At 40.7% G+C, this 25,259-nt stretch overlaps 1 protein-coding gene across 1 annotated transcript in view; it reads left to right on the top strand.

Moving 5' to 3' along the window:
* Nucleotides 1-19,275, top strand: part of LOC311043907 (protein NLRC3-like) — a gene marked incomplete at its 3' end in the record, with an annotated part of 28,981 nt that extends 9,706 nt beyond the window's left edge. The window contains exons 9-17 of the mRNA XM_084055331.1: nt 191-1,994; nt 2,092-2,262; nt 2,465-2,638; nt 3,615-3,661; nt 8,197-8,289; nt 12,673-12,767; nt 12,897-13,319; nt 16,253-16,303; nt 19,132-19,275. Of these exons, the coding sequence (XP_083911457.1) occupies nt 191-1,994; nt 2,092-2,262; nt 2,465-2,638; nt 3,615-3,661; nt 8,197-8,289; nt 12,673-12,767; nt 12,897-13,319; nt 16,253-16,303; nt 19,132-19,275 (3,002 nt within the window). The remainder of the gene's footprint in view (nt 1-190; nt 1,995-2,091; nt 2,263-2,464; nt 2,639-3,614; nt 3,662-8,196; nt 8,290-12,672; nt 12,768-12,896; nt 13,320-16,252; nt 16,304-19,131) is intronic.
* Nucleotides 19,276-25,259: the final 5,984 nt, after the last annotated feature.

The raw sequence follows: 25,259 nt of genomic DNA, 5'->3' as shown, positions 1-25,259 counted from the left end.
TATAGGTATAAGCAGCCAAATGCAACCTTGATAAGGTCCGCAATACTTTGCTAACAGCAACATGACAACAATAACAACAGTAATACAAATAAAGATCTTCTAATGTTTTTTTCAAAATGTTGTATTACTATCTGGTCGGTCACTTATGTTAACTTATATACTCACTGGTGTCTTCCGTTCTTTGGTTTAGAAACTCTTGCTCCTGTCAGTCAACAACAACTCAAATCTAATCTGAGGAAGAAGTGTAAGAATTTGTCTGAGTGGATTGCTAAAGAGGGAAACCCAACACTTCTGAATCAGATCTTCACAGAGCTCTACATCACAGAGGGAGGCAGTGGAGAGGTCAATAAAGAACATGAAGTCAGACAGATTGAAACAGCATCCAGGAAACCAGCCAGACCAGAGACACCAATCAAATGTGAAGACATGTTTAAACCCTTACCTGGACAAGATGAACCAGTCAGAACAGTGATGACAAAGGGAGTGGCCGGCATTGGTAAAACAGTGTTAGCTCAGAAGTATGCTCTGGACTGGGCAGAAGACAAAGCCAACCAGAATATCCACTTCATGTTTCCCCTCACTTTCCGAGAGCTGAATCTGATAAAAGAGAAGACGTACAGCTTGGTAGGACTTCTGCATCACTTCTTTGGTGGAATCCAGGAACGAGGGATCTGCAGCTTAAAAGAGTTCCAAGTTGTGTTCATCCTTGATGGATTAGATGAATTGAGGCATTCTCTAGACTTCCAGAACACTGAGATTGTAACTGATGTCACAAAGCAAACCTCGGTGGACGTGCTGCTGACAAACCTCATCAAAGGTAACCTGCTTCCCTCTGCTCGCATCTGGATAACTACACGACCTGCAGCAGCCAATCAGATCCCAACTAATTATGTTGACAGGGTGACAGAGGTGAGAGGGTTCACCGATCCACAGAAGGAGAAGTACTTCATCAAGAGATTTGGGAGTAAGAAGCAGGCATGCCCAATCATCACACACGTCAAGAAAACCAAAAGCCTCCACATCATGTGTCACATTCCAGTCTTCTGTTTGATCACTGCCACCGTTCTGGAGGACATTTTGAGAACAGATGTGAAAGGATTGCTGCCAAAGTACCTGACTGAGATGTACCTCCACTTCATGTTGGTTCAGTCCAAACAGAAGAATGTGAAATATCATGATGGAGTTCAGACACATTCTGACAAGAATCCAGAAAATACCAAGGTCATTCTGTCTTTGGGAAAACTGGCGTTTGAACAGCTAGAGAAAGGCAACCTGATCTTCTATGAAGCAGACCTGAGAGAGTGTGGCATTGATATCAGAGATGCCTCTGTGTACTCTGGAATGTTTACACAGATCTTTAAAGAGGAGTTTGGTATGTACAAGGACAAAGTGTTCTGCTTTGTTCATCTTAGTGTTCAGGAGTTTCTCGCTGCTCTTTTTGTCTTTGTCTCCTTCGTCAACGATGGCGTCAACCTACTGTCAGAACCACAAGCAACCTCCAACTGGCCCAAGTTATTTAGAGACAAACCAAAGTTAAATCACCTCTACCAAAGTGCTGTAGACAAGGCGTTACAGAGTCCAAATGGACACCTGGACTTGTTCCTGCGTTTCCTGCTGGGCCTCTCTATGGAGACCAATCAGACACTCCTACAAAGACTGCTGACACAGACAGGAAAAAGCTTCCAGACCAATCATGAAACAGTCAAATACATCAAGAAGAAGATCAAAGAGAATCCATCTCCAGAGAGAAGCATCAATCTGTTCCACTGTCTGAATGAGCTGAATGATCATTCTCTAGAGGAGGACATCCAACAGTACCTGACATCAGGACGTCTCTCCACAGACAAGCTCTCTCCTGCTCAGTGGTCAACTCTGGTCTTCATGTTGCTGTCTTCAGAAAAGGAGCTGGACGTGTTTGACCTGAAGAAATACTCTGCTTCAGAGGAAGCTCTTCTAAGGCTGCTGCCTGTGCTCAAAGCCTCCAATAAAGCTCTGTAGGTTCACTGATAACTGGATATATTTCATATATTACATGATCTATCTTTGACAGAAAATATAATCAAAAACGCTTTATCACTAATGCTTCTTCAGGCTACGTGGCTGTAACCTGTCAGAGAGTTGCTGTCAGGAGTTGTCGTCAGTCCTCAGCTCCAGCTCTAGTCTGAGAGAAGTGGACCTGAGTAACAATGACCTTCAGGATTCTGGCGTAACCTTGATGGCTGTGGGACTGGGGAGTCCACACTGCATGCTGGAGACCCTTAAGTCAGTATGCCTGAAACTTCGTTCAACTGTGTTTAAACATAACCAAATATGTTTCTAAATTCAATGGAACAGAATGGAACATTGTGAAACTTCTGTGTGTGTGTGTGTGTGTGTGTGTGTGTGTGTGTGTGTGTGTGTGTGTGTGTGTGTGTGTGTGTGTGTGTGTGTGTGTGTGTGTGTGTGTGTGTGTGTGTGTGTGTAGTTTGTCAGGATGTATGGTCACAGAGAAAGGCTGTTCTTCTCTGACCTCAGCTCTGCGCTCCAACCCTTCCCATTTGCGAGAGTTGAACTTGACCTACAATCATCCAAGAGAATCAGGAGAAGCGATGCTCTCTGCTGTTGTGAAGGATCCACACTATAGACTGGACACTCTTAGGTATGAGAGACTTGGTCTGTGTGTGAATGTTCATGGTGTCTACTGTCTATTCAGACCATGTGTAAACACCAGGCATCACATAGAGACTTGGTCTGTGTGTGAATGTTCATAGTGTCTACTGTCTACTCAGACCATGTGTAAACACCAGACATCACATAGAAATAAGTTAGGCAATTCATCTCTGGCAGCAGGAGGCTGTGTGAGTGAGACAAAGAAGAATGTAATATTTCCATAGGATTGCACTTGCTTGTCACTCCTCCAGATTGACCTCTCTTCTGCCAGCTGACCTCTGATTATAAACGAAGAGGGTGCGCGTGTGCGTGCGTGCGTGCGTGCGTGCGTGCGTGCGTGTGTGTGTGTGTGTGTGTGTGTGTGTAGTATAGCAAACCAGTGCACTAGTGTGATGTTGGGAATGCATGTCCCTCGCTTATATAATACCTGTTGTACCTGTTGTCATAGTAACTTAGTGCTGCAGAACCACTTGGAGGCCAGTCTATGATGTAAGTACTATGACGTCCTGTTGATGACATCAGGGATCTCCATATAAGGGCATAAAAGGGACATAGAGAGACAGACAGAGACAGAGAGATATGTGGGTTTTTGGTTCTGGACAACACCTGATCTGACAGACTTCCCTCTCAGAACATCACTCCCTCTGGTCCTCAGTGATACACACTAAGCTTAAAGTCCATCAATATATGCACAACTTACACAGAAAGAGATTCTGTGCATTTATACAGTATGTAGATTCTCACATTCTGTCATATCAGTACACTGAACAGTAGACAGTATGAGCTTTGATGTCTATATGATCTACAAGGTTTAGAGAAGGAACAATGTTCTCAATCATACTGTGATGCAGTTCTGTTCTGTTCTGTTCTTGTTTGATGTTTAATGGTGTAAAATCAGTATCAATCATTGTTTATTTGATCATAGAGAATATTAATACCTGACCTTGTCTCTCCTCCAACTCCAGTATGGACCATGGTGGAGAGAGCAGGCTGAGACCAGGTTTGAATAAGTGTAAGTGTCTATTCTGTTTTATTCATTCAATCAAAGCATCACACCCAGCTATTTAGATGAGCAGCTCATATACACAGAAGCATGTGACATTCACTCATTCACATCCTACTCTGAATGAAGATGACAATAACCATAATGTGTAACTAATACAGTATGTGATATTAACACAAACATACCTCCAAGCACCAGACTGACAGTGACTGTGTCATTGTATGTCATCAAGTCACCATATAGCTGTCTGTCATGGGCATGATGCGTCCTCTAGCATCATCTACCTGTGGGCATTACAGTCCATCTGTTACCATTCAAACCAGAAGACTGGAGGATGTTTTGTTACAGTAATGTGAGGTGAAATATTTACCTGTAGACAGTGAATATATATACATACTGTATGTCTACATTACATTAACACAGTGAATATAAATACATACTGTATGTCTACATTACATTAACACAGTGAATATAAATACATACTGTATGTCTACATTACATTAACACAGTGAATATAAATACATACTGTATGTCTACATTACATTAACACAGTGAATATAAATACTGTATGTCTACATTACATTAACACAGTGAATATAAATACTGTATGTCTACATTACATTAACACAGTGAATATAAATACTGTATGTCTACATTACATTAACACAGTGAATATAAATACTGTATGTCTACATTACATTAACACAGTGACTATAAATACATACAGTGGGTGACCATTGACTTTGTCGCTTTTCATAAGAGAATCACTTCACTCATTTGCCTCACCCGCTTTGCAGTAAATTTAAGTTCCAAATACTACCACAAGGTGCCGCTTTGGAGTCACTTTTTTGTGTGACAGAGAGACAGACAGACAGACATACATACAGACAGACAGACAGACAGACAGACAGACAGACAGACAGACAGACAGACAGACAGACAGACAGATAGATGTCTTATATTAATAATAATAATAATAATAATAATAATAACTAGCAATAATTACGTGTGCTTAGAGCGTTTAAATTGGGTTTTCTGTTCAGCGTCGGGCAGTCAGGAACGCATCTCTGTCATTTTAGAAATGTTCAGACACACATTGGTTTCTGTCTGTCTGTCTGTCTGTCTGTCTGTCTGTCTGTCTGTCTGTCTGTCTGTCTGTCTGTCTCAAAAGTCCATGGAGAGAGAGAGAGAGAGAGACAGACAGACAGACAGACAGACGTCTTATATGTTTTTTTTTCTCGCATCAATTTCTGTATATTATGATATTACCTCTTTCCTCTGTAAATGAAATAGTCTAGTTAGTGTAGCGGTTAAAACTGATGTTGCGTGATTTTACGACCCGGGTTCGAATCCCACGATATAAGCATGCTGATCTGCTATTTTTACTTTTACTCCACTACATCTCAGAGGAAAATATTGTACTTTTACTCCACTACCATTATTTGAACGCTTTAGTTACTAGTTACTTTGCAGATATAAATCATTACATTATAAAACATACATTATTTGCCCTATTTCACATAGTCTATTTGAAAATGGCCGATCTACAAGCTCACAACGCATTGCGACGCATTGTGAGCTTGTAGATCAGCTATTTTCAAATATTTCAGTACTTTAAGTATATTTGCCAATACTTTTGTACTTTTACTTTGATTGAACTCAAGTAACATTTTGAGTTCATCCATGACCGTAACAGACGACCGTCATGTGATCCATGGCCAACAGCGAGGCGTTTGTTTTCATTCTTATAAAACCGCGTGGCTCATTTATATGCACGTGAAAGTAACTAAGCGGAAAGTACCTAAGTACATTTACTCCATGTCCACTTGTTGCTGACGGTGCGTGGTAGTGTAGGAGCAGCGCTGTAAAAGCCCCAAGCGTCATCGGTGCAGGAAAGATGCATATTTGGTTGTACACACGGAGACGCAAGGGTGGCGTTTTCAGTCGGAATTCAAATCATGATGCAACACTTTGTGAGCTTTTATGGGACACTGTTGTACAACAAAGTAGAATTCATTTGTGAAGAAAGAAAAACCCATTAACAGTTGAAAATAGCCTACACCCTACACCATTTCTGCCCATCCCTCTAACTTCATGTAGGCGCATTAAAAATATCAAAATTGGCCGCTCTGAATTTGCATCTGAACAAATACTTTGATAGAAGAGATAGGCCTACAGAGGTACTGTAGGGGGGAGGGGGAACCTGATAGCAGAGTTCCTCACTTGGCTTATTTGGAATAGGCTGCATACATTAACATAACCGGTTTGGCAAGAGACTGGGCCAGTGTTGTAGGCTAGTGCTAATTTTGGAAGTGGGGGAGCGCGGTTCTTGAGCGGATTGGAGTTTTTTTTGTTACTTTATTTCGGTTTTAGGGTTAAGCTCTGATCCACCCGTCCCCCCCTCCCACGAAAGCCCCCCGACCCCCCGCACGCAACCACTCCGCCGCGCTGCGCCAGGCCGCGCTGCGCTAAAACGCACTGTCTGTGCCTGTGGTGGCCAACTGAAAGCTATAATAACATAGCAGTATGACAGGGGTGCCATTATATTCAATGATATTCAATTGTTTTGTGGAAAACACATGGCTCATCATGCTTAATTAAAGAGAGACTCACTTGCCTTTTCTAAGTGCTTTTCATTGTTTGGACAGAAGAAATTGTAAACATTTAGCCAATATTCGATCATCATTAAATAACAGACAGTGAACTGGTAAACTGGTGACAGCATGTCATGGATAGCACATTAATTCTTAAACAATATTGAGGAGGAAATAATTATAAACGAGGAAATAAAATAAAACAAACCAAAAAGACGCCAATAACCCCTGTCTTATAAAAACTGCCAAAGTGGATCGGGTTATCTGACATGACAGGCTGTGCCACTTTGGTTTTTGTGCTTTCTGCCGTGCGATGTGCTCGCAGCCAAGTCTTGACATAAGGCTCTGGATTCCAGGACCTGAGCGGAGGTCCATGCTGTCTAATAAACATCAGAGCCGACACACGTTCTGTATGCAGTCGCGAACGGAGTGATGTTATTATGAGGTTCAATGTTCATCAAACTAAAGAGAGAGAGAGAGAGAGAGAGAGAGAGAGAGAGAGAGAGAGAGAGAGCAGTGTCCCATAAAGTAGTAGTGGAAATAGCCGATCTACAAGCTCACAAAGTGTTGCACCATGATGCTTTGCGAGCTTGTAGATCTGCTATGTTTTAAAATAAAAGTCTGTCTGTTGGTTTTATGAATATTAATCCATTATACATACATTATATATAACGCACGAGAATGAATAATTTGTATGCTCATCGCGTGGGATTCGAACACGGGTCGAAAAATCACCGGACATCAGTTTTAACCGCTACACTAGCTGGGCTGTTTCATTTATAGAGGAAACTGTTGGAATATTACTACACAACAATTGATGCGAGAAAAAAAAAACATATAAGACGTCTGTCTGTCTGTCTCTCTCTCTCTCTCCACAGACTTTTGAGACAGACAGACAGAAACCAATGTGTGTCTGAACATTTCTAAAATGACAGAGATGCGTTCCTGACTGCCCGACGCTGAACAGAAAACCCAATCTATTGGCAAGAGAAAAAAATACGTTTATTTTCCCGTCTCGTTTTATCAATTAAGACGTTAAAATTAAACTAATGTTAAGCGCAGCATCATGCTATCTAACTTTATTTGCTTAATATTTTGCTTAATATAAATGTCACATCTTGTACTGTAAGCAACATACAGGATCTTTCTCTGTCTTTCTAGGAAAAACAGTGCCTAAAAACCCCAAAACAAACAATTTTGCTATTCAAATGAGCTATTGGCATGATAAAACATACGTTTACATTTTCCAAAGCAAGTGTCAAAACATAATACAAAAGTGTAAAGTAATGTATGTACAGTTTGGAGAGGATATACAGTAACTAGTAACAAATATATTCTTGCTGTCTGCTGTGGGCTGTAGGCAGTAGACCGCTGCTGCCCCTAGTGGCACAGAGTGGAAATCATACATGCCCTGCATGAAACGCATGAGAAGAATGAAAAAAAACGACAAAGTCAATGGTCACCCACTGTACTGTATGTCTACATTACATTAACACAGTTAATATAAATACATACTGTATGTCTACATTACATTAACACAGTGAATATAAATACAGACAGACAGACAGACAGACAGACAGACAGAGACGCAGACAGAGCTTACAACGTGTCATGGTGTATTGTGAGCTTGTAGATCTGCTATTTTCAAACAGTAAAAGTATAACATAGGGCTGAAGATGGCAGCCAATTATCACTGTAAATAGACCTGTCACAATTATTTGAGACACACACACACACACACACACACACACACACACACACACACACACACACTGCTCATAGCAGATATAGTGCTCATAGCGCGGGACCGAGTATATATTTTATACTCGGTACAAGCGAACATTTGTAACTCTAATCTTTGCTTCTGGGGGTCCATAGAACAACATATTTTACGTTTAAAATATATATTTAAAGATTTGCAAACATTTTCACGATTTGTCAAAAATACAGATCTAGATGGGAGCTTCTGTCCCGGTGCGGTTGGCCTGTTTTTGCCCGGGACCGCCATCCCCAGAGGTCGTCCGAATCATCACAACCGATGGAGCTAGCCTGGAGGCTACCTGGCTGTATACATACAGCTGGGGCTGCTGTTAGCTAAATAGCTTTCAGTACAGTTGCTGTGGCTCGATTTGTTGTTTCTGTTCCTGTTGCTCAATCTTTCCATCCGACGGGGCTAGCCTGGAGGCTACCTGGTTGTATACGTACAGCCGGGGCTGCTATTAGCTCATAGCTAATAGTACAGTTGCTTCCGCTCGGTTTGTTGTTTCTGTACCTGGCTGTTGATAAATAGCTGTGCCTGCTAGCTAGCACTTCAGTTTGCCCTCGTATCGGCGCCTGGATTCCCAAAGGCTCATCGATTCTTCATAACCCAGGCTGCTTTCAAATGCATGTCTGTCAAATTGGCTGCTGCTGTTGGATTATAGTTTCCTCCTCTCCAGTACGGCGTACGGTTTGTTGCACAAAACATTACTCACAACATTCTGTGCTTGTTTTCATTGCATTGTGTATGTATCATATGTAACAATGAGGCATTGTTTGTTGTGCATAGTATTCTCGGGCTGTTTTGTTCTCATCGCATTGTGTATGCCCCGCAGTGAAATGTTTACCATGTTGCCTGGCAACATGTTGGCTGTGCTGGTTGTCTCGCTAGGCATGGGTCTCATGTCACTTGATTCACTCTATCAGAGTAACACCCCCTCGTTGCCACATTCGAACATATACATTGCTGGTAAAACACGCGTTACTTCTGGATTTTTGGAAAATGTACTTTGGCCTCAAGGACCATGTAAACTAGACTCTCTGAACCGGGTTTTTCCACTTGCTATGGACATTGCGAACATTGTTTTTTGGCGCGATCCCTGTTGTAATGTTTATTCTTGCATGTCTTCCTCCAGAGCCCCTGGTATTATTTCAGTGTTTAAGAAAACAACAACAAGGCTGCTGATTTTGCTTATGCTGTTTATCTCAGGTAATGTACACATTAATCCTGGACCGGTCCCCCTTTTTGAGGCCCTACCAATTCTGTCCACCCCCCACGATTTTAGCTGTAGGCATGGCCTAGGCTTCCTCCATTTCAATGCCAGAAGCCTGGTGCCTAAATTGCCCACTTTTCGCTGCTGGTTTGAGATAGCTAAACCTGATGTGGTAGCTGTTTCAGAAACCTGGTTAAAACCTCGCTCTACTGACAACACTGTTGGTGTGCCTGGTTATAACCTCTATAGAACTGATCGTAAAGGCAGATGTGGGGGAGTTGCTCTGTACATTTTTGATAAATTTCAAGGGTCTGTTTTTCATTCTGTAACCATAGCTAAACAGTTTGAATTTTTAGCCGTCCAGATAATGGTGGCTAATTCCCCTCTGACCATTATCTGCTGTTATAGGCCTCCCTCGGCAACTAGTGAAGCCATGGGAAACATAGTAGATTTGATTTCTAAATATGCTAGCTCCGAGATTGTCCTTCTTGCTGATTTGAATTGGGATTGGTTGACTGATAAATCTGCCAGTTTTAAACAGCAATGTGATTCCCTAAATTTAACACAGATCATACATAGCCCCACTAGATTAAACCCTGCCAGACCGGATGGTGACACTTTGATTGATATTATTCTGACAAATGCACCGCACAAATATGCCTCAATTGGTGTGTTTGCAAATGATTTTAGTGACCACTGTGCTATTGCATGTGTCAGAAATACTAAGCTGCCCAAAACCAAAGGCCTGACTGTTATCAGGCTCTGCTTTAAACACTTCTCTGAACAAGCCTTTCTTCATGACTTGGCTGCAGTTGATTGGTTTCGCATGTCCTTAATTCCATCAATGGATGAGGCCTTTCGGTTCTTTCACGAACAGTTTCTCTACCTGATGAATAAACATGCACCTCTCAAAAAAATCAGAATTAAGAACCGTGCAAATCCCTGGTTCTCTAGGGACCTGGCTGATCTGATTCATGTAAGAAATAGACAATGGTCACTTGCAAGAAAGTCAAATTCAAGTCATGATTGGCTTCTGTTTCGTGTCTTGAGAAATAAATGTACGGTCCTCACCAGGAAGTTGAGATCGGAACATTATTTATCTCTTACTACTGATACCTCTAGCAATCATTGTACCTTCTGGAGAGTAGTCAAAACCCTTCAACAGAAAGGAGCAGCAGGCCCCCCGCCTAAGATTCGGGTTGGCGAGTCCTTTATTTCTGATAAAAGAATCATGTCTAATGCTTTCAATTCGCATTTTAAAAGGGCGGGACACATTTTTGATGAGCAAATTGCCAATGCTCCTCATCAAGACGCCCAGGATAACGTTGACTCATCTGTTGTTTCGGATTTCAATTTTGACTTCTCTCCCATCCTGGTATCGGATGTTCTGCACGCCCTGTCTACCTTAGACCCTAAAAAGTCTGCAGGCCCAGATGGCCTTGACCCTTTTTTCTTAAAATTATCATCGGCTGTCATTGCTCAACCTGTCACTGATATGTTCAATATCTCCTTATCCACTCAAAGTTTACCTGAAGAGTGGAAACAAGCAAATGTTTCCCCTCTTCTCAAGGCTGGCGATCCTTGTGATGTAAACAATTATAGGCCCATCTCTAACCTCTCCACCTTGGCAAAGATCTTAGAGGGCCAAGTATCAAATCAGGTAAAGGTTTTTCTTGATTCATATTCTATTTTAAACCCCATGCAGTCAGGTTTTAGAGCAAAACATAGCACTGTAACGGCATGCCTTAATGTTATCGATGACATCAGGGCAGCCTTGGGTAATAAATCTTTTTGTGCGGCCTTATTCATTGACTTGAGTAAGGCCTTCGATACCGTGGATCCTCACGTATTGCTCAAGGTCCTTTCTAAAGCTGTTTTTTGTCAAAATGTGCTTGGTTGGTTCAAAAACTATTTAGTTGGCCGCACACAGTGTGTCAAATTTGGCGATACCATTTCTGATTCCATCACCCTTGAGAAAGGAGTCCCCCAAGGTTCCATTCTTGGTCCATTGCTTTTTCTTTTGTATGTCAATCATATTTGTAGTCAATCTAAGCATTGTAAGTATCACATGTATGTCGATGACACAATTCTGTATTCTTGTGCCCCTTCTTTTGATGTGGCAGTGTCAAACTTGGCCTCAGATTTTGTCTCATTGCAGCATGAATTGGTAAATAGCAAATTGCTATTAAACGGCCAAAAAACCAAGGCCATGCTATTTACTCCAAATAGAACTGACATTATCCCCCCAAATATCACCACCTTGGATGGAGTAACCATCGAATGGGTGGTGCTTTACAAATATCTGGGAATTTGGTTGGATAACAAGTTAAACTTCAATCATCACATTGAAGCATTGACTAAGAAGTTAAAATTCACAGTAAGCTTCTTTTATAGAATGAAGTCCTGTTTTTCTTTTGCCTCAAGGAAAAGGCTGGTCACTGGCCTGTTTATGTCGCAACTCGACTACGGCGACATTGTGTATCGATTCGCCTGTCCCTCAATATTGGGTAGACTTGATCCCCTTTATCATGCTGCATTGAGGTTCATTACCAGCTCCACCTACAGGACACATCATTGTATTCTGTATTCCCTAGTAGGGTGGTCCTCCTTAGCATCTCGCAGGTTGCTACATTGGTACACTTTTATATATAAAGCCATTCTTGGAAATTCCCCCTCGTACATTTGTTCAAAATTTAATCTTGTCCAAAATTCGCTCAACCTCAGATCAAATGCCTGGATGCGCTATGTCGTACCCACTATTAAATCTGAGGCGGGGAAAAAAAACTTGCGTTTTTTGGGCCCTGGTCGTGGAACAATCTACAGAACAGATTAAAATTGGCTTCACTGATCCCCCTAGTGTCTTTTAAGAGGATTGCCATGGGCACACTCTCCAGCCATTGCTCCTGCTTTGACGAGTAGCAAATGCTGTGATGTTAGTCTTATATTTGTTTATTAGTTTTATGATGTATTGTTGTTATTAGCCTTTTAATAGTCTGTATTTGGTGCTATTGGTAGCAGGTCTTTGGTATTATGGATGTCATGTTTGTCTTTGTTTTGTTATGTCCTGTATTGTCGTTACTGGCAGAGCTGTGTAACATTTTATTTGCCTCTTTTCTTGGCCAGTGCACACTTGTAAAAGAGACACTAGTCTCAATGTGATTTTCTCTGGTTAAATAAAGGTTAAATAAAAATAAAAATAAACAAGCTTGTAGAAATATACAAGCTTGTAGATCTGCTATTTTTGAATAGCCAAAGAAATCTTCGAGAGACAGAGAGAGACAGAGAGAGAGAGAGAGAGAGAACACACACACACACACACACACACACACACACACACACACACACACACACACACACACACACACACACACACACACACACACACACACATTATTATAATAATAATTATTATTATGTGTGATAGTAAACTGGTGTTGTATGTTGTTCTTCTCAGATGTGTGTGAACTCACACTGGATCCAAACACTGCATACAGTCACCTCTCTCTGTCTGAGAACAACATGAAGGTGACATATATGTCACCTTCATATATATATATATATATATATATATATATATATATATATATATATATATATATAGTATATATATATATATATATAGTATATATATATATATATATATAGTATATATACTCTCACATATATGTGAGAGATCAGAAGTATCCTGATCATCCAGACAGATTTAAGGCCTGTGAACAGGTGATTTGTAGAGAGAGTCTGACTGGACGCTGTTACTGGGAGGTAGAGTGGAGGGGAGAGGTTATTATAGCAGTGACATACAGTGGTTGTGGTGACAGTCTGTTTGGAGACAAGGATAAGTCCTGGAGTCTGGACTGTAATGGTTATGATAACAGTTACATGTACACTGTGAGTCACAATAAGAAGCACACTGTCCTCCCTGTCCGTCTCTCCTCTCGTTCCGGTAGAGTATCAGTGTATGTAGACTGGTCTGCTGGCACTGTGTCCTTCTACACAGTGTCCTCTGACACACTGACCCACCTGTACACCTTCCAGTCCACATTCACTGAACCGCTCTATGCTGGGTTCAGGTGCGGGTGGGGCTCCTCAGCGTCTCTGTGTGTCAGATAAATAGATAGATAGGAGGAGGAGGTATACTGTAGTAGCAGGTTTAATTTAACAACCATTAGGCCACCGGACTCCCATAACTCTGAGAGTTACAGACCTGTAAGGGTCCATTTGGTTCCATTTGTACACTCAGAGTTACAGACCTTTAAGGGTCCATTTGGTTCTATTTGTACACTCTCAGAGTTACAGACCTGTATGGGTCCATTTGGTTCCATTTGTACACTCTCAGAGTTACAGACCTGTAAGGGTCCATTTGGTTCCATTTGTACACTCTCAGAGTTACAGACCTGTAAGGGTCCATTTGGTTCTATTTGTACACTCTCAGAGTTACAGACCTTTAAGGGTCCATTTGGTTCCCCCACACCCCCTGTGAGAACCCTTGTTGTAAAGGACACTTCTGTTTGGAGTAATGTGCTCAAGCAATCCAGAAAACTGTTTTATTAACAAATAAAATGTAATATTTTTCTATTAATCTTTGCTTTGTCTTTATTGTTTTAATTTTGTAACATATTTTTACTGTGGTGTAAGAAGTACTCATATTATTATTACATTTATTATATTTATTACGTTTATTATTATTATTATTACCCTTATTATTATTATTATTATTATTATTATTATTATTATCATTGTAACTTAAAGGGATATTTCAATTCAAAACAGTTCTGGATCATTTTAACGTCTACTCAGGCTTTTGTTGCTTGATTTAGATTTTTGACATGAATTTCATCATCAGGCACGCCGGCCTCCTGTATTGAGAAGGTGAGATTGTAGATCTGCTATTTTCACTTTTTCTTTTTTCTTTTTTATCTTTGGGAATGTTTTGGTAAACTTTCCTCCTATAATGACATAATACAATATAGATTGTTAACACATCGGGTGTCAGCGTTTTATTAAAACAGATTACTTTGAGTGCCAGAAATCTCACCGTTGGTAACGCTGTGCTGTTTATAGCTGTGGACTCCATGGCGAGCACCCACACATAAACAATGGATGCGTGCACGACGATCGATGGTCCTGGCTAACGCCTGGAACAATAACATCTCTCACGCGAGTCGCCATTAAGGTGTAATCGGCCATCTAAAATGACTAGTTTTCCCCAATATAAAAAGTTTCGGAGCTGCAGAGGTTTTCATCAAGGAGATAGAACGGGAGCGGACGGGGAGCCATGTTTTTTGGCACGGTGATCCATCTGTCCCTTCCTTCTCAGAGTCACCGTGGGTGATTCCAGAGCTGCGAGCTTGTTGCGAACTTGTAGATCGGCTATTTTCAAATATAGGCTCTCCAAATTATAAAATACGGTTAAAGTGGTTTCATTTCTCTCCAGTTTGCTGGGGACCCCTTAAAAATACCCCTGGGTCCCCATACCCCACTTTAAGAACCAGTGAAGTAGAGTATCTTATCAGCTGACTGATGCAATGTTTCTACTGTAGGGAGACTGGGGTCAAAAGTAAGAGGGGGCAAACGTAACACACTCAATAATTCTAATCAGAAATAAGCTACAGGGATTAGACTTCTTCTGCACATGCTCAGTAGGGTCCTCTCTCTGCCTATGGAAAGGTAGAATGATCATTTCATCTCGGCAAACAAAAACAGATTTTGAGGTGTAAAAGTAAATGTTGTAATTTACATTATTTTCCTTCTGCTGTCTAAAGTTGAGATGACAGCTAATTTAAATGAATTTGATCTCTATGTTATTGGTCACAAATTAACGTTAGCAGCCTATGATAATCTAGGTGTTTCTAGCTAGAATATGGGATTTCGTCACGGTTGCCCGATCGGGGGAAATTGTGACACAGTGACCGGGGTCAATTGAAACAATGTGTTTCAATGCAAGCAGATTTTTTTCTGGGATTACATACTTTTATGATACTAAATGAACATATTTCACTAAATGTCAAAGTAATAAAAATCACACCCTGTGTGAAGAGAGTGGTGCCTTTGATGAGCCCCGTATTGATGTTGTCATCAATGTTTGTTTATTGGACATACGGACGGACACACAGACAAAGTCAGATATAGGAGTGGTTGGCACCACTCAAAAATACATTTAAATAAAGCAGCCTATGATAATCTAGGTGTTTCTAGCTAGAATGTGGGATTTCGTCATGTTTGCCCGATCGGGGGAAATTGTGACACAGTGACCGGGGTCAATTGAAACAATGTGTTTCAATGCAAGCAGTTTTTTTTCTGGGATGACATACTTTTATGATACTAAATGAACATATTTCACTAAATGTCAAAGTAAAAATACATTTAAATAAAAAAAATAGACATACACTTGAAAATTAAATAATTTGAATACAAATACAAATAATTGTAATTATATATACAAAACATTCTTAAACAATATTAAATTATAAAAAATACATTACTTAGTGATGTGCTTTTATTTGAGATATAGTGTGTTTATGTGACTTATTTTTACAGTGTTACAATTGCCCCCAACCACTGTTATAATTGCCCCCGTCACAGGGCAATTGTAACACTCTGACTTATTGCATTAAAAGTAATATTTTAATCTTGTCCTTACTCGTGAAAGCTTATAAATGGTGTTATTAATTAGGGCACACATATATGTTTCTTAAAACAAACTTTTTTTTAACTTGAAGGTTGTGAGTTGTGACAGGGTGGATATATTGGTTCAACATATGTGTCTGTAGGCCTATTCTTTATGGCCATTATTCCTCCTTTCTTTCTTTCTTTCTTTCTTTCTTTCTTTCTTTCTTTCTTGAACCCCTGTTTTACATTTCTTTGCTGCTGCTGCTTGTGTTGTATGTTGATAAATATCATTCAGGTTGTTGCTGTATTGTTGTCATATTAGGACCCAATGACTGGGTGACAATGAAACATGTTCAGTGACTGTGGTTTGTGGCTCTGGAAAGGTGTGTCTGTTGTGTTGTGTTGTGTTGTGTTGTGACTAATAGTGTCACAGCAACATGAAACGATTCCAAACACCTCTTTACGCCTGTAAACCTGTGATGTGACAATACATTCTGATTGTGTTGAAGGTACACTAAAGAGTTTTGCTAAATCAAACCTATGCTCGCACATGGACAGGTGAAACACCTCTTGAATTATGCACCTTATTGCTGTGACTGCTTTTTTCATCTCAAGGATGCCCGGTTTGATATGCACAGCAGCCAAATTAGAAAGAAATTGGGCCTCTTCCTTACTTCCTTCACAGGTCTTACCAATTATACTAATGAGGGCTCTGTTCCATTCTGGTGCTGATATTGTGCATATTGGCTCACTGGAAACACTCTGCTACTACACCAGTGGGTCTCAAAGTGTGGTCCACCCTCATGGTTCCTTGAGGGAGTTCGAAAAAAAGTCTGAGTGTACAAATGGAACCAAATGGACTCGTAAGGGTTAATTTAGTTCCATTTGTACACTCAGAGTTATGGGAGTCCTTGAAATTTAACATTTTGAGAACCACTGTGCTACTAGCCTCACATGGCCACTAAACATTGGTAACACCTGTGAGGAAGAGGCCCAATTTCTTTCTAATATGGCTGCTGTGCATAGAGCCTATTACTTCTGTAATTAGATTATTTGTGTAAGTCATATAATGTATCTCATAGTCATGTTTTAAGGCTTCAGCATTTTTCCATGTGATTTGTCATATGATTTCTTCATAGACTTGTTTGGCAGCACTAGCCCCAGCGCTGTCAATTCATTGTGTTTGTTTACACATCTTTTCTATTAATTTGTTGGATTCACGTTATTTTAACCACTTAAACCCTCAATAATTACGTCAACTTGACCTGTGGCTCAGTAGTCTGCTCTTTATTCCCTGTACACCAAACCTCTTTGCCGAAAATAGCTGATCTACAAGCTGAGCTTGTAGATCTGCTATTTTCAGTGAATGTGCCCGCCAGAATAGGGTTGATGTAAGAAAAATAAAAAATATGTAAAGGAAGGGAAATTGAGGGAACATTGCCCTCATGATACCAGTTTAAAAAAAATAAAAAAAAAAATACATATATATATATATATATATATATATATATATATATATATATATATATATATATCTTTTGGATAATTCATAGGCCTACTGTAAAAATCCTTATTTATTTAACTCTCATAGTGAACAAATGGGTCAAACGGTGCTTTATTGCATGTAGTTTTTGTCTCTGTCCACTAGATGCCATCCATGTCCATTTATTTTACAGGAGGCCATTCTCCAAAAGTTATACCATACTTTCAATACTGTATTTTCTATCAGAAACCTGAATAATAAAGCAAGAATATTAATAATTCATTGTTATTGATAATCATTATTAATTATAATTGTCATGCCACCCAAATTTGCAAAGGAATGGTTATAGCAAAGACCCCAGAAATGGTGACCCCTCTAAAACTGTCTTCAAAGTCGCGGTGCAACAGTTCATTGAACTAATCAATCGTATAAAAAAAATGTATATATACATTTTAATAAAATAATAGATTTTTCAAAAATATTGAAAATCGCTGGCATACTCACAACATGAGCTTTAGATCGTATGCATTGATAGCATCCGAATAGAGTTGTGTGAAAATAGCCAATCTACAAGCTCACACCGCCTCGCAGTGCGTGGCATATTTTCACAATATTTATCTGTGGAACCGAGTCAAACTAATGTAAGGCCTCAACTCCTACAATTCCAAGTGCTTATCAGGGTGGGGGGTCCACAGTTCAAATATGATTATTTTGGGGGGTCGCGGCCTGAAACATTTGAGAACCCTTGCTCTACACCAGATCTCTATGCCCGAAATAGCAGATCTACATGCTCACAAACGCCTTTTTTAATTTGTTGGCAGTTGTATGTAGTGTTTCTCTATTTTGTCATATAGTCACTGTGGTGTTTTTGCATGTGGGACTACGGATGGAGATTAGCTTCGAGCTAAATCCGGCATATTGACATGCAATCGTGTGTGTTGTTTGAAATGATCGCTAATGTGCACTGTTCCAGAAATAATCGAATACAGTAAAGTTTCATCGGGACGCTTTGTGAGCTTGGCTGCTATTTTCACTACTCGTCATATAAAAAGCAAGTCTTTTGCACAACTACAAAGGCGAGGTGCGTAGGAGAATTGGCGAGGGCCCCAAAAAAAGAAAGAAACAACAATGTTTCGGTCTGTAGACCTTCATCAAGGTATCTAGGAGATAACCTGATGAAGGTCTAATAGACCGAAACATTGTTGTGTTCCCATTAAATCTTTTGCTTGCATTTGAAGACAAGTGTGCGGAAGTTTTTTTCTTTAACTACTTGTCATACGAAGAAGTGATTACAAATGTTATTGTTTTTTTATCGAAAATGGAATGGAACCGCTGGCCATGAAGGTATCAGAGGGTGAATGCAGTGACGTGCACAGATAGACTCTAGGTGGTGCTCAAGCGCCTGCCCTTTGCCCTCTTGACCAGAAGTGCCCTTTTGAAAAAAAGGGGGAAAAAACGATTTTTTTTCCCCCAGTTTACAGCAGGGGTCTTCAACAGGGGGTCCGGGACCCCTAGGGGGTCCTCAGAGTTACTACAGGGGGTCTGCCAAATCTTTATGTGATATGATTTTTCTTTTTACCATAACCACTCGAAACCTAGCATCCCTTTTCTGAGGAGAACTTTAGCCAAAAATAGCCGATCTACAAGCCCACAACGCCTCGCGCTGGCAAAGAGGTATAGGTGTAGAGGGAAAAAAGAGCGGACCAAGTAAACAAAAAAAAGTATAATTTACTTGAGCACCTGCGCCCCTCAAAATGTCTGTGCACGCCACTGGGTGAATGTGAGACGTGTGGGTGTGTGGACATGGGGCCGTGCTGATAGGACGAGGAGCGGGGCAGTGCCCTTCGTGCCACGGACCATGCGTCGTCCTCACGGGACCGGACAGGATATAACCATCTAATCGCCTCACAGCGCCAGCTGACTGACTGCCGCGCCGGGCCACACCCATTGGAGCCGCGCCACTGACAGCCGTGTGCCTTTTGCAAAACCGCACGCCAAACCCATGTCGTCATGGCTACGAACCAGTGGTGGGAAAAGTACTGCAATGTTTTACTTAAGTAAAAGTATCAATACTGCAATGTAGAAGTAGTCCGTTACAAGTAAAAGTCTGGAATTCTAAATTTACTTGAGTAAAAGTACAAATAATTATAGTGGAGTAAAAGTACAAGATTTGCCTCTGAGAGGTAATGGAGTAGAAGTAAAAGTACTGAAAATTGGAAATACTCCAGTAAAGTAAAAGCACCTCAAAATTGTACTTGCGTACAGTACTTGAGTAAATGTACTTGGTTACTTTACACCACTGCTACGAACCAACGACGCATGCAAAGTAATCTTAGGCTATTATCTGACATTGAAGAGGTATTGTACATCTGATTGCGATCAACCCACATAACTGTCTGGAGACTATCTGAAGGAAGAACTGGTTTATTTGCCCTATAATAACCTAATAACCTATAAACTACGTCACTGCTTTTCAGGTTCAGATATGAGCCATGTGTCCTGAGGAGGCGCGTCTGAAGCCTGTCCTGGACCGGAGTCTCCAGACGCAAAAACGTAAAAAGACGTGCCCAAGGTACACCTGTATTCATTAGCAAAAGTTCATTATGCGTTGCGTTGCGATCTTGTAGATCTGCTATGTTTCGGAGAAATTGGGAGGAGGGGTGAAAATATAAAAAATCTGCGTATAATGGCATGCCCGAAATAGGGACACCAGGTTGAAAGTGTTGAAAAGTATGTTTTAGGGTATAGAATTTGCCTATGTATTAGTAAAAGAGTGCAGACAAAGTGCTGATACTGTGTGTTAAATGAAAAATATATTATTGTCTCTGTCGGGTGGAAACTGTGACTTCTCAGGATTCAAAAATAGCAAAAGTAGCAGATCGACAAGCTCGAAACGCATCGCTTCGCGCCGTGTTTCGAGCTTGTGGGTCTGCTACTTTAGGTTTTTTTTTGCGTGACGCTGTAGTATGATCAAATGGGGCGCTCATCTACGAAAAAACTCAGAAAGAATATGGACATAAGAGGTTTCTGCCCGACAACTGCGATATATATGTTATTCATAACTTGCTGTATACTGTAGTTGTATATATTGCAATAATAATGTGCGTTTGCCACAAAATCCCAAGGCACAGCTGGACTTGCGTCATGACAACAGCGTACCACGGCACACCGTTTGTGAAACCAGTGAGCTACGTAACTTAGCGGTTGTGTGTGTGTGTGTGTGTGTGTGTGTGTGTGTGTGTGTGTGTGTGTGTGTGTGTGTGTGTGTGTGTGTGATATCAGACAGTGATGCAGGTCAGCAGGTCAGCTGCCTGCCTGCCTGTCTGTCAGATGCTGGAGTGAAGCCAGAACCAGATGGTTTTATCAGCAGTCATGGAGCATGCTTCACTTCATTATCAGCTCATCGCAAACTTCCCCTTACATAATGGCTTGATTTACTGTGTCACACAAGCAAAGGGGAGAGTCCCGGGGTTGCAAGGAGGCAAACATCCCAATGCAAAAAAAGAATTGAGGAGGGAGAGCACTGTACAATGCAAAATAAAAGTTTTAATGCCTTCAAACAGCTACATTTTGCAACTTTTTTTTGTTTTGTTTAGGTAAACGAACATACAACTGGCTTAAGTTAAAATCTTACAGACTACTTTGGAGTACAAGAACTCTTCATTGGTTGCTGCCTGAGGAAACGCATTCCTGACTACTGCTGAGTAGTTTGTAAGATTTTAAGCCAATTTTGTGTTTGTTTCCCTTAACAAAAACATTGTAAATATCTAGTTGTTTGAAGACATTAAAGCTATTATTTTGCATTGTACAGTGGTCTCCCTCCTCCATTGTTTTGCATTGATTTGCAGTGTACCATCTTTAACCCATATTTAGACCTGAGGCCGATTCTAATAACGCCTTTTAAATCCTTACCTAGGTTTTCTCAAAAACTTCAAATATTTATTCAAAAATTACAACAAATGTATGTTGCCATATACTGTACATAGCAACAAGAACCCCAAAAGGGGTTCCCGTCCTGAAAGGTAAAGTTACAAATAGGGGTTCCCGCCCAAAATGGGTTAAGTAAGTGATGGATGTTCATCAACTATACATGCACATCCAACGAGATACGAATAAAATCTGCACGGTTCTCAGCTCCATCTTTTTTATTGCAGCTTATTCAATGCTTCGATCTCAGTCGATCTTCATCAGGATTTTTTGTCCCACACACACACACACACACACACACACACACACACACACACACACACACACACACACACACACACACACAGATTCCATCCATGTATAGATAGATGTATATAGTTTAACCCTCAATTATGTGGGTCACTTATTCTCCGTCCCTCACCATGTGAGACCCACTAGTGTAGCAGAGTGTTTCCAGTGAGCCAACATAGCAGCACCCTGACTCTGTTTGACCAGAATGGAACAGAGCCTTCATTAGTATAATTGGTAACACCTGTAAAGAAGGTATAGCTTCCTTATATATGTCTGCTGGCTATAAAGCCTATTAACTGTTTGTGACGTTAACGTGAGGACCAGACGATGCCGATGTCATCACTTGACCCAATTTTCCTATCAGTGGTGTATCCTTTTTGAGGACATCGGTTTTTAAAAACCTGTTCTAAACTTCCCCTCAGGACAACTCTCATGAGATGTACTAGCCTGGTTCCAGACCATTGACCCGTAGCTTCAGTCTGATAATCAGGCTAGAGATGTACTTTATTCGATCAGGAAATGAATCCTGTGTCAGCGAATGCTCTTAATTATCCTGTTGCTATTTTAATGCTTTTTGTAATTGTTATTAAACATTTTCTCATTTAGTTTACAACCAGACCGGTATTTGGCTTATTGACGACGATCGGTGTCAGCAGTATGATTGTTTTTACCATTTTTAACCTAGCGTCCCTATTTTGGGCAACGTTTTCAAACCTTCTCAAAAGTTGTCCAAAAACTTTTTCAAAATAGCAGATCTAAATTGTATTAAATTAGCTGGGGGGGAGGTTTCTTTCTTTAATCAAATCTTAATTCTAAGTTCTAATTGATTATAATAGACTTTCCCCTTTTGACAAAATATCGATCAAAGTAGGCCTATCGGTAATCAGTGGTCTAGAGCTCTCAAAGCGCTCAAAATCGGGATCGGAGCAATCGGTCGGGATTTTGACATTTTCACTTTTTGTGTGTCGCTGGTGTACTGTTTCTGCTCTATCTGCTCCTAAAGCAATTTCACCTCGGAATAATAAAATGATTGTTTGATTGATTGATTGATACAGTCTCTTCAGGGTTCCCCTATGTAGTGGAAAGCGGGATAAATGTCTTTGCTCCTTGGACACACTGGCCTTACATGACGTGTTGAACAAAGACAATTGTTCTCATCGAAAACAACTGGGCTATTTGTTTTCCAGTTTCTGTAACAGCTCACTGCATTCTCGATCCTGTGCGTACAGAGAGCGCGGCATGGGTGCTATTGTAGGTTAACGCGTTGTTTGTTATCGGATTCCACCCTCATGCATACATCACCTGCTTTGTGTTGCCATTGGCCGTGACGGTGTAGCCAACTAGAAACGTGTCGGAGGCTTAGATAAGGTCTGTTGGGTGCTACGTGCTAACTGTATAGGTCAGCATCCGATGAGGGCTAATATTATGTAATCATCTGCTTCACTACACATTCTAATCCTATCTGTTTTCAATCTCGCAAATCTCTCTCTTCCAACCTGTATCGCCCCCTTCTTTTCTTTTTCAATACCCTTGAACAAGTTTCTAACCAATCTTTCTCACCATCTCTCGCAGAGTCATTGTTATACATAACAACCAGTCAAGATGAAAGGGAAAGGGAGACCTTTGTTAGTCCCGGGGGGTAGGGGGGGTTCAGTTTCGGCCAGCTGATCGCTGCTCAGATGGTCATGTTGAGCGTTCGAGGGGAAGCTGTTAGGGCAGGGGTCTTCAACGTTTTCAGGCCAGGGACCCCCTAGCTGAGAGAGAGATGAAAAAGGGACCCCCTCTATATAACTTTTTTTCCTTTAAATTAGGTCTGCTCTTTTTTTCCCTCTACACCTATACCTCTTTGGCAAAAATAGCAGATCTACAAGCTCACAACGCCTCGCAGCGCGAGGCGTTGTGAGCTTGTAGATCTGCTATTTTTGGATAAAGTTTTCCTCATAAAAGGGATGCTAGGGTTCAAGTGGTTAATGTAAAAAAAAATATCCTATGGCACAAAGATTTGGCGGACCCCCTGTAGTAACTCTGAGGACCCCCTAGGGGTCCCGGACCCCCTGTTGAAGACCCCTGTGTTAGGGGTTAAGCGTCTCAGGGACACTGACGTAATCCATTGAGACCAGGGTCTCTTTTTCAATGCCGCCCTGTGTACAAAAGGACATTTACAACGATGATTTTACAGACATGGCATAGACAACAAGGTACGCATAAATATGATCAAATATAGAGGTTTCAAACCAAATATTACACCAAGCAGGTGCATATGCCTTCTTCCAGTAAAACTCTTTTAAAAATAGCAAAAGAAACAAGGACATCTAACTTCAACTTTTCTTGACATTTGTTCCATCATGCATAATATGGAGCATACACACTGAAGGCTGTATCTCACTGCTTAGCACTAGTTATCAGGCACCTTCAGCATAACCTTACTGTATCTTGAGATCTGGTACCATGACTTGATGTATTGAGTTCTAATAGTACAGGGGCAGTTAACCAAGTAGTGCTTAAATTGTACGTAAACAGCACGAGAATATGGTTGTGGCTTGTGGTCAGTGGTGTAAAGTAACTAAGTACATTTACTCAAGTACTGTACTTAAGTACAATTTTGAGGTACTTTTACTTTACCGGAGTATTTCCAATTATCTGTACTTTTACTTCTACTCCACTACATCTCAGAGGCAAATAGTGTACTTTTACTCCGCTACAATCATTTAAAACTCTAGTTACTAGTTACTTTGCAGATATAAATTATTACATTCTACAACATGCATTAACCCCTTTAGCCCTATTTTATACATAGGCTATTTGAAAATAGGCGATCTACAAGCTCACAACGCGTCGCAACGCGTTGTGAGCTTGTAGATCGGCTATTTTCAAACATTTTGGTACTTTTACTTTTGGACCTTTAAGTATATTTTGATGCCAATACTTTTGTACCTTTACTCAAGTAACATTTTGAACACAGGCCTTTTACTTTTAGAGTATTTTTATATTGTGGTATTGCTACTTTTACTTATGTAAAATATCTGAGTACTTCTTCCACCACTGCTCGTGGTCCAATACCTGCCGTGACATCCCACCTTCCAGTGACATCATGTGTGAATGTACGGAGTGTTCTGGAGAGATGTGTAGGTTTCTGTGATGACTGTGTCATACTGAGGTTGTACTGTACTGTGCTCCACATGTTTTAGCCCTGTTGACCTATTTAGTCTGTTGAAAGTCCGTACCGTTCTGGAAAGGCTGCATGCCATGCCGTGAGCCATGACGAGCACAGGTTCTAAATGCACCGTACCACCACTGTACTGTAGCACTCTTTATGTGGGCAGGAGTGGCAGCGTGCCCACTTCAAGGAGTTCAAGGCGTTCTGTATTGTTACTTCTTGTGTAGAGTTTATAGTTTACAGTTTAGGCATTTAGCAGACGCTCTTAATCCAGAGCGATTTACAGTAAGCAAGGACACAAGATGATACATCATGATACATCAAATGCATAGAAATAGTAATCTAATAATAAAGTAATACATAAGTAAACCAATAATCTAATAATAACTAATACGTACGTAGACCAAGAACCTATCATCAGCCTACGTTGAAACTATACCCTGACCTGGCATCTGTCTACATACTGTAACATGCTATCTAAGTTACATTTTAGCATTTGCATAATCCTGCAAGGTCGTCAAGGCTAGGGCAAGTGCGACGGGTTGAGGTGGAGTCTGAAGAGGTGAGTCTTCAG

This window comes from Gymnoscopelus microlampas, assembly GCF_963454915.1.
Source record: "Gymnoscopelus microlampas genome assembly, chromosome: 4".
NCBI lineage: Eukaryota > Metazoa > Chordata > Actinopteri > Myctophiformes > Myctophidae > Gymnoscopelus > Gymnoscopelus microlampas.
This window is presented reverse-complemented; position numbering and strand designations above follow the sequence as displayed.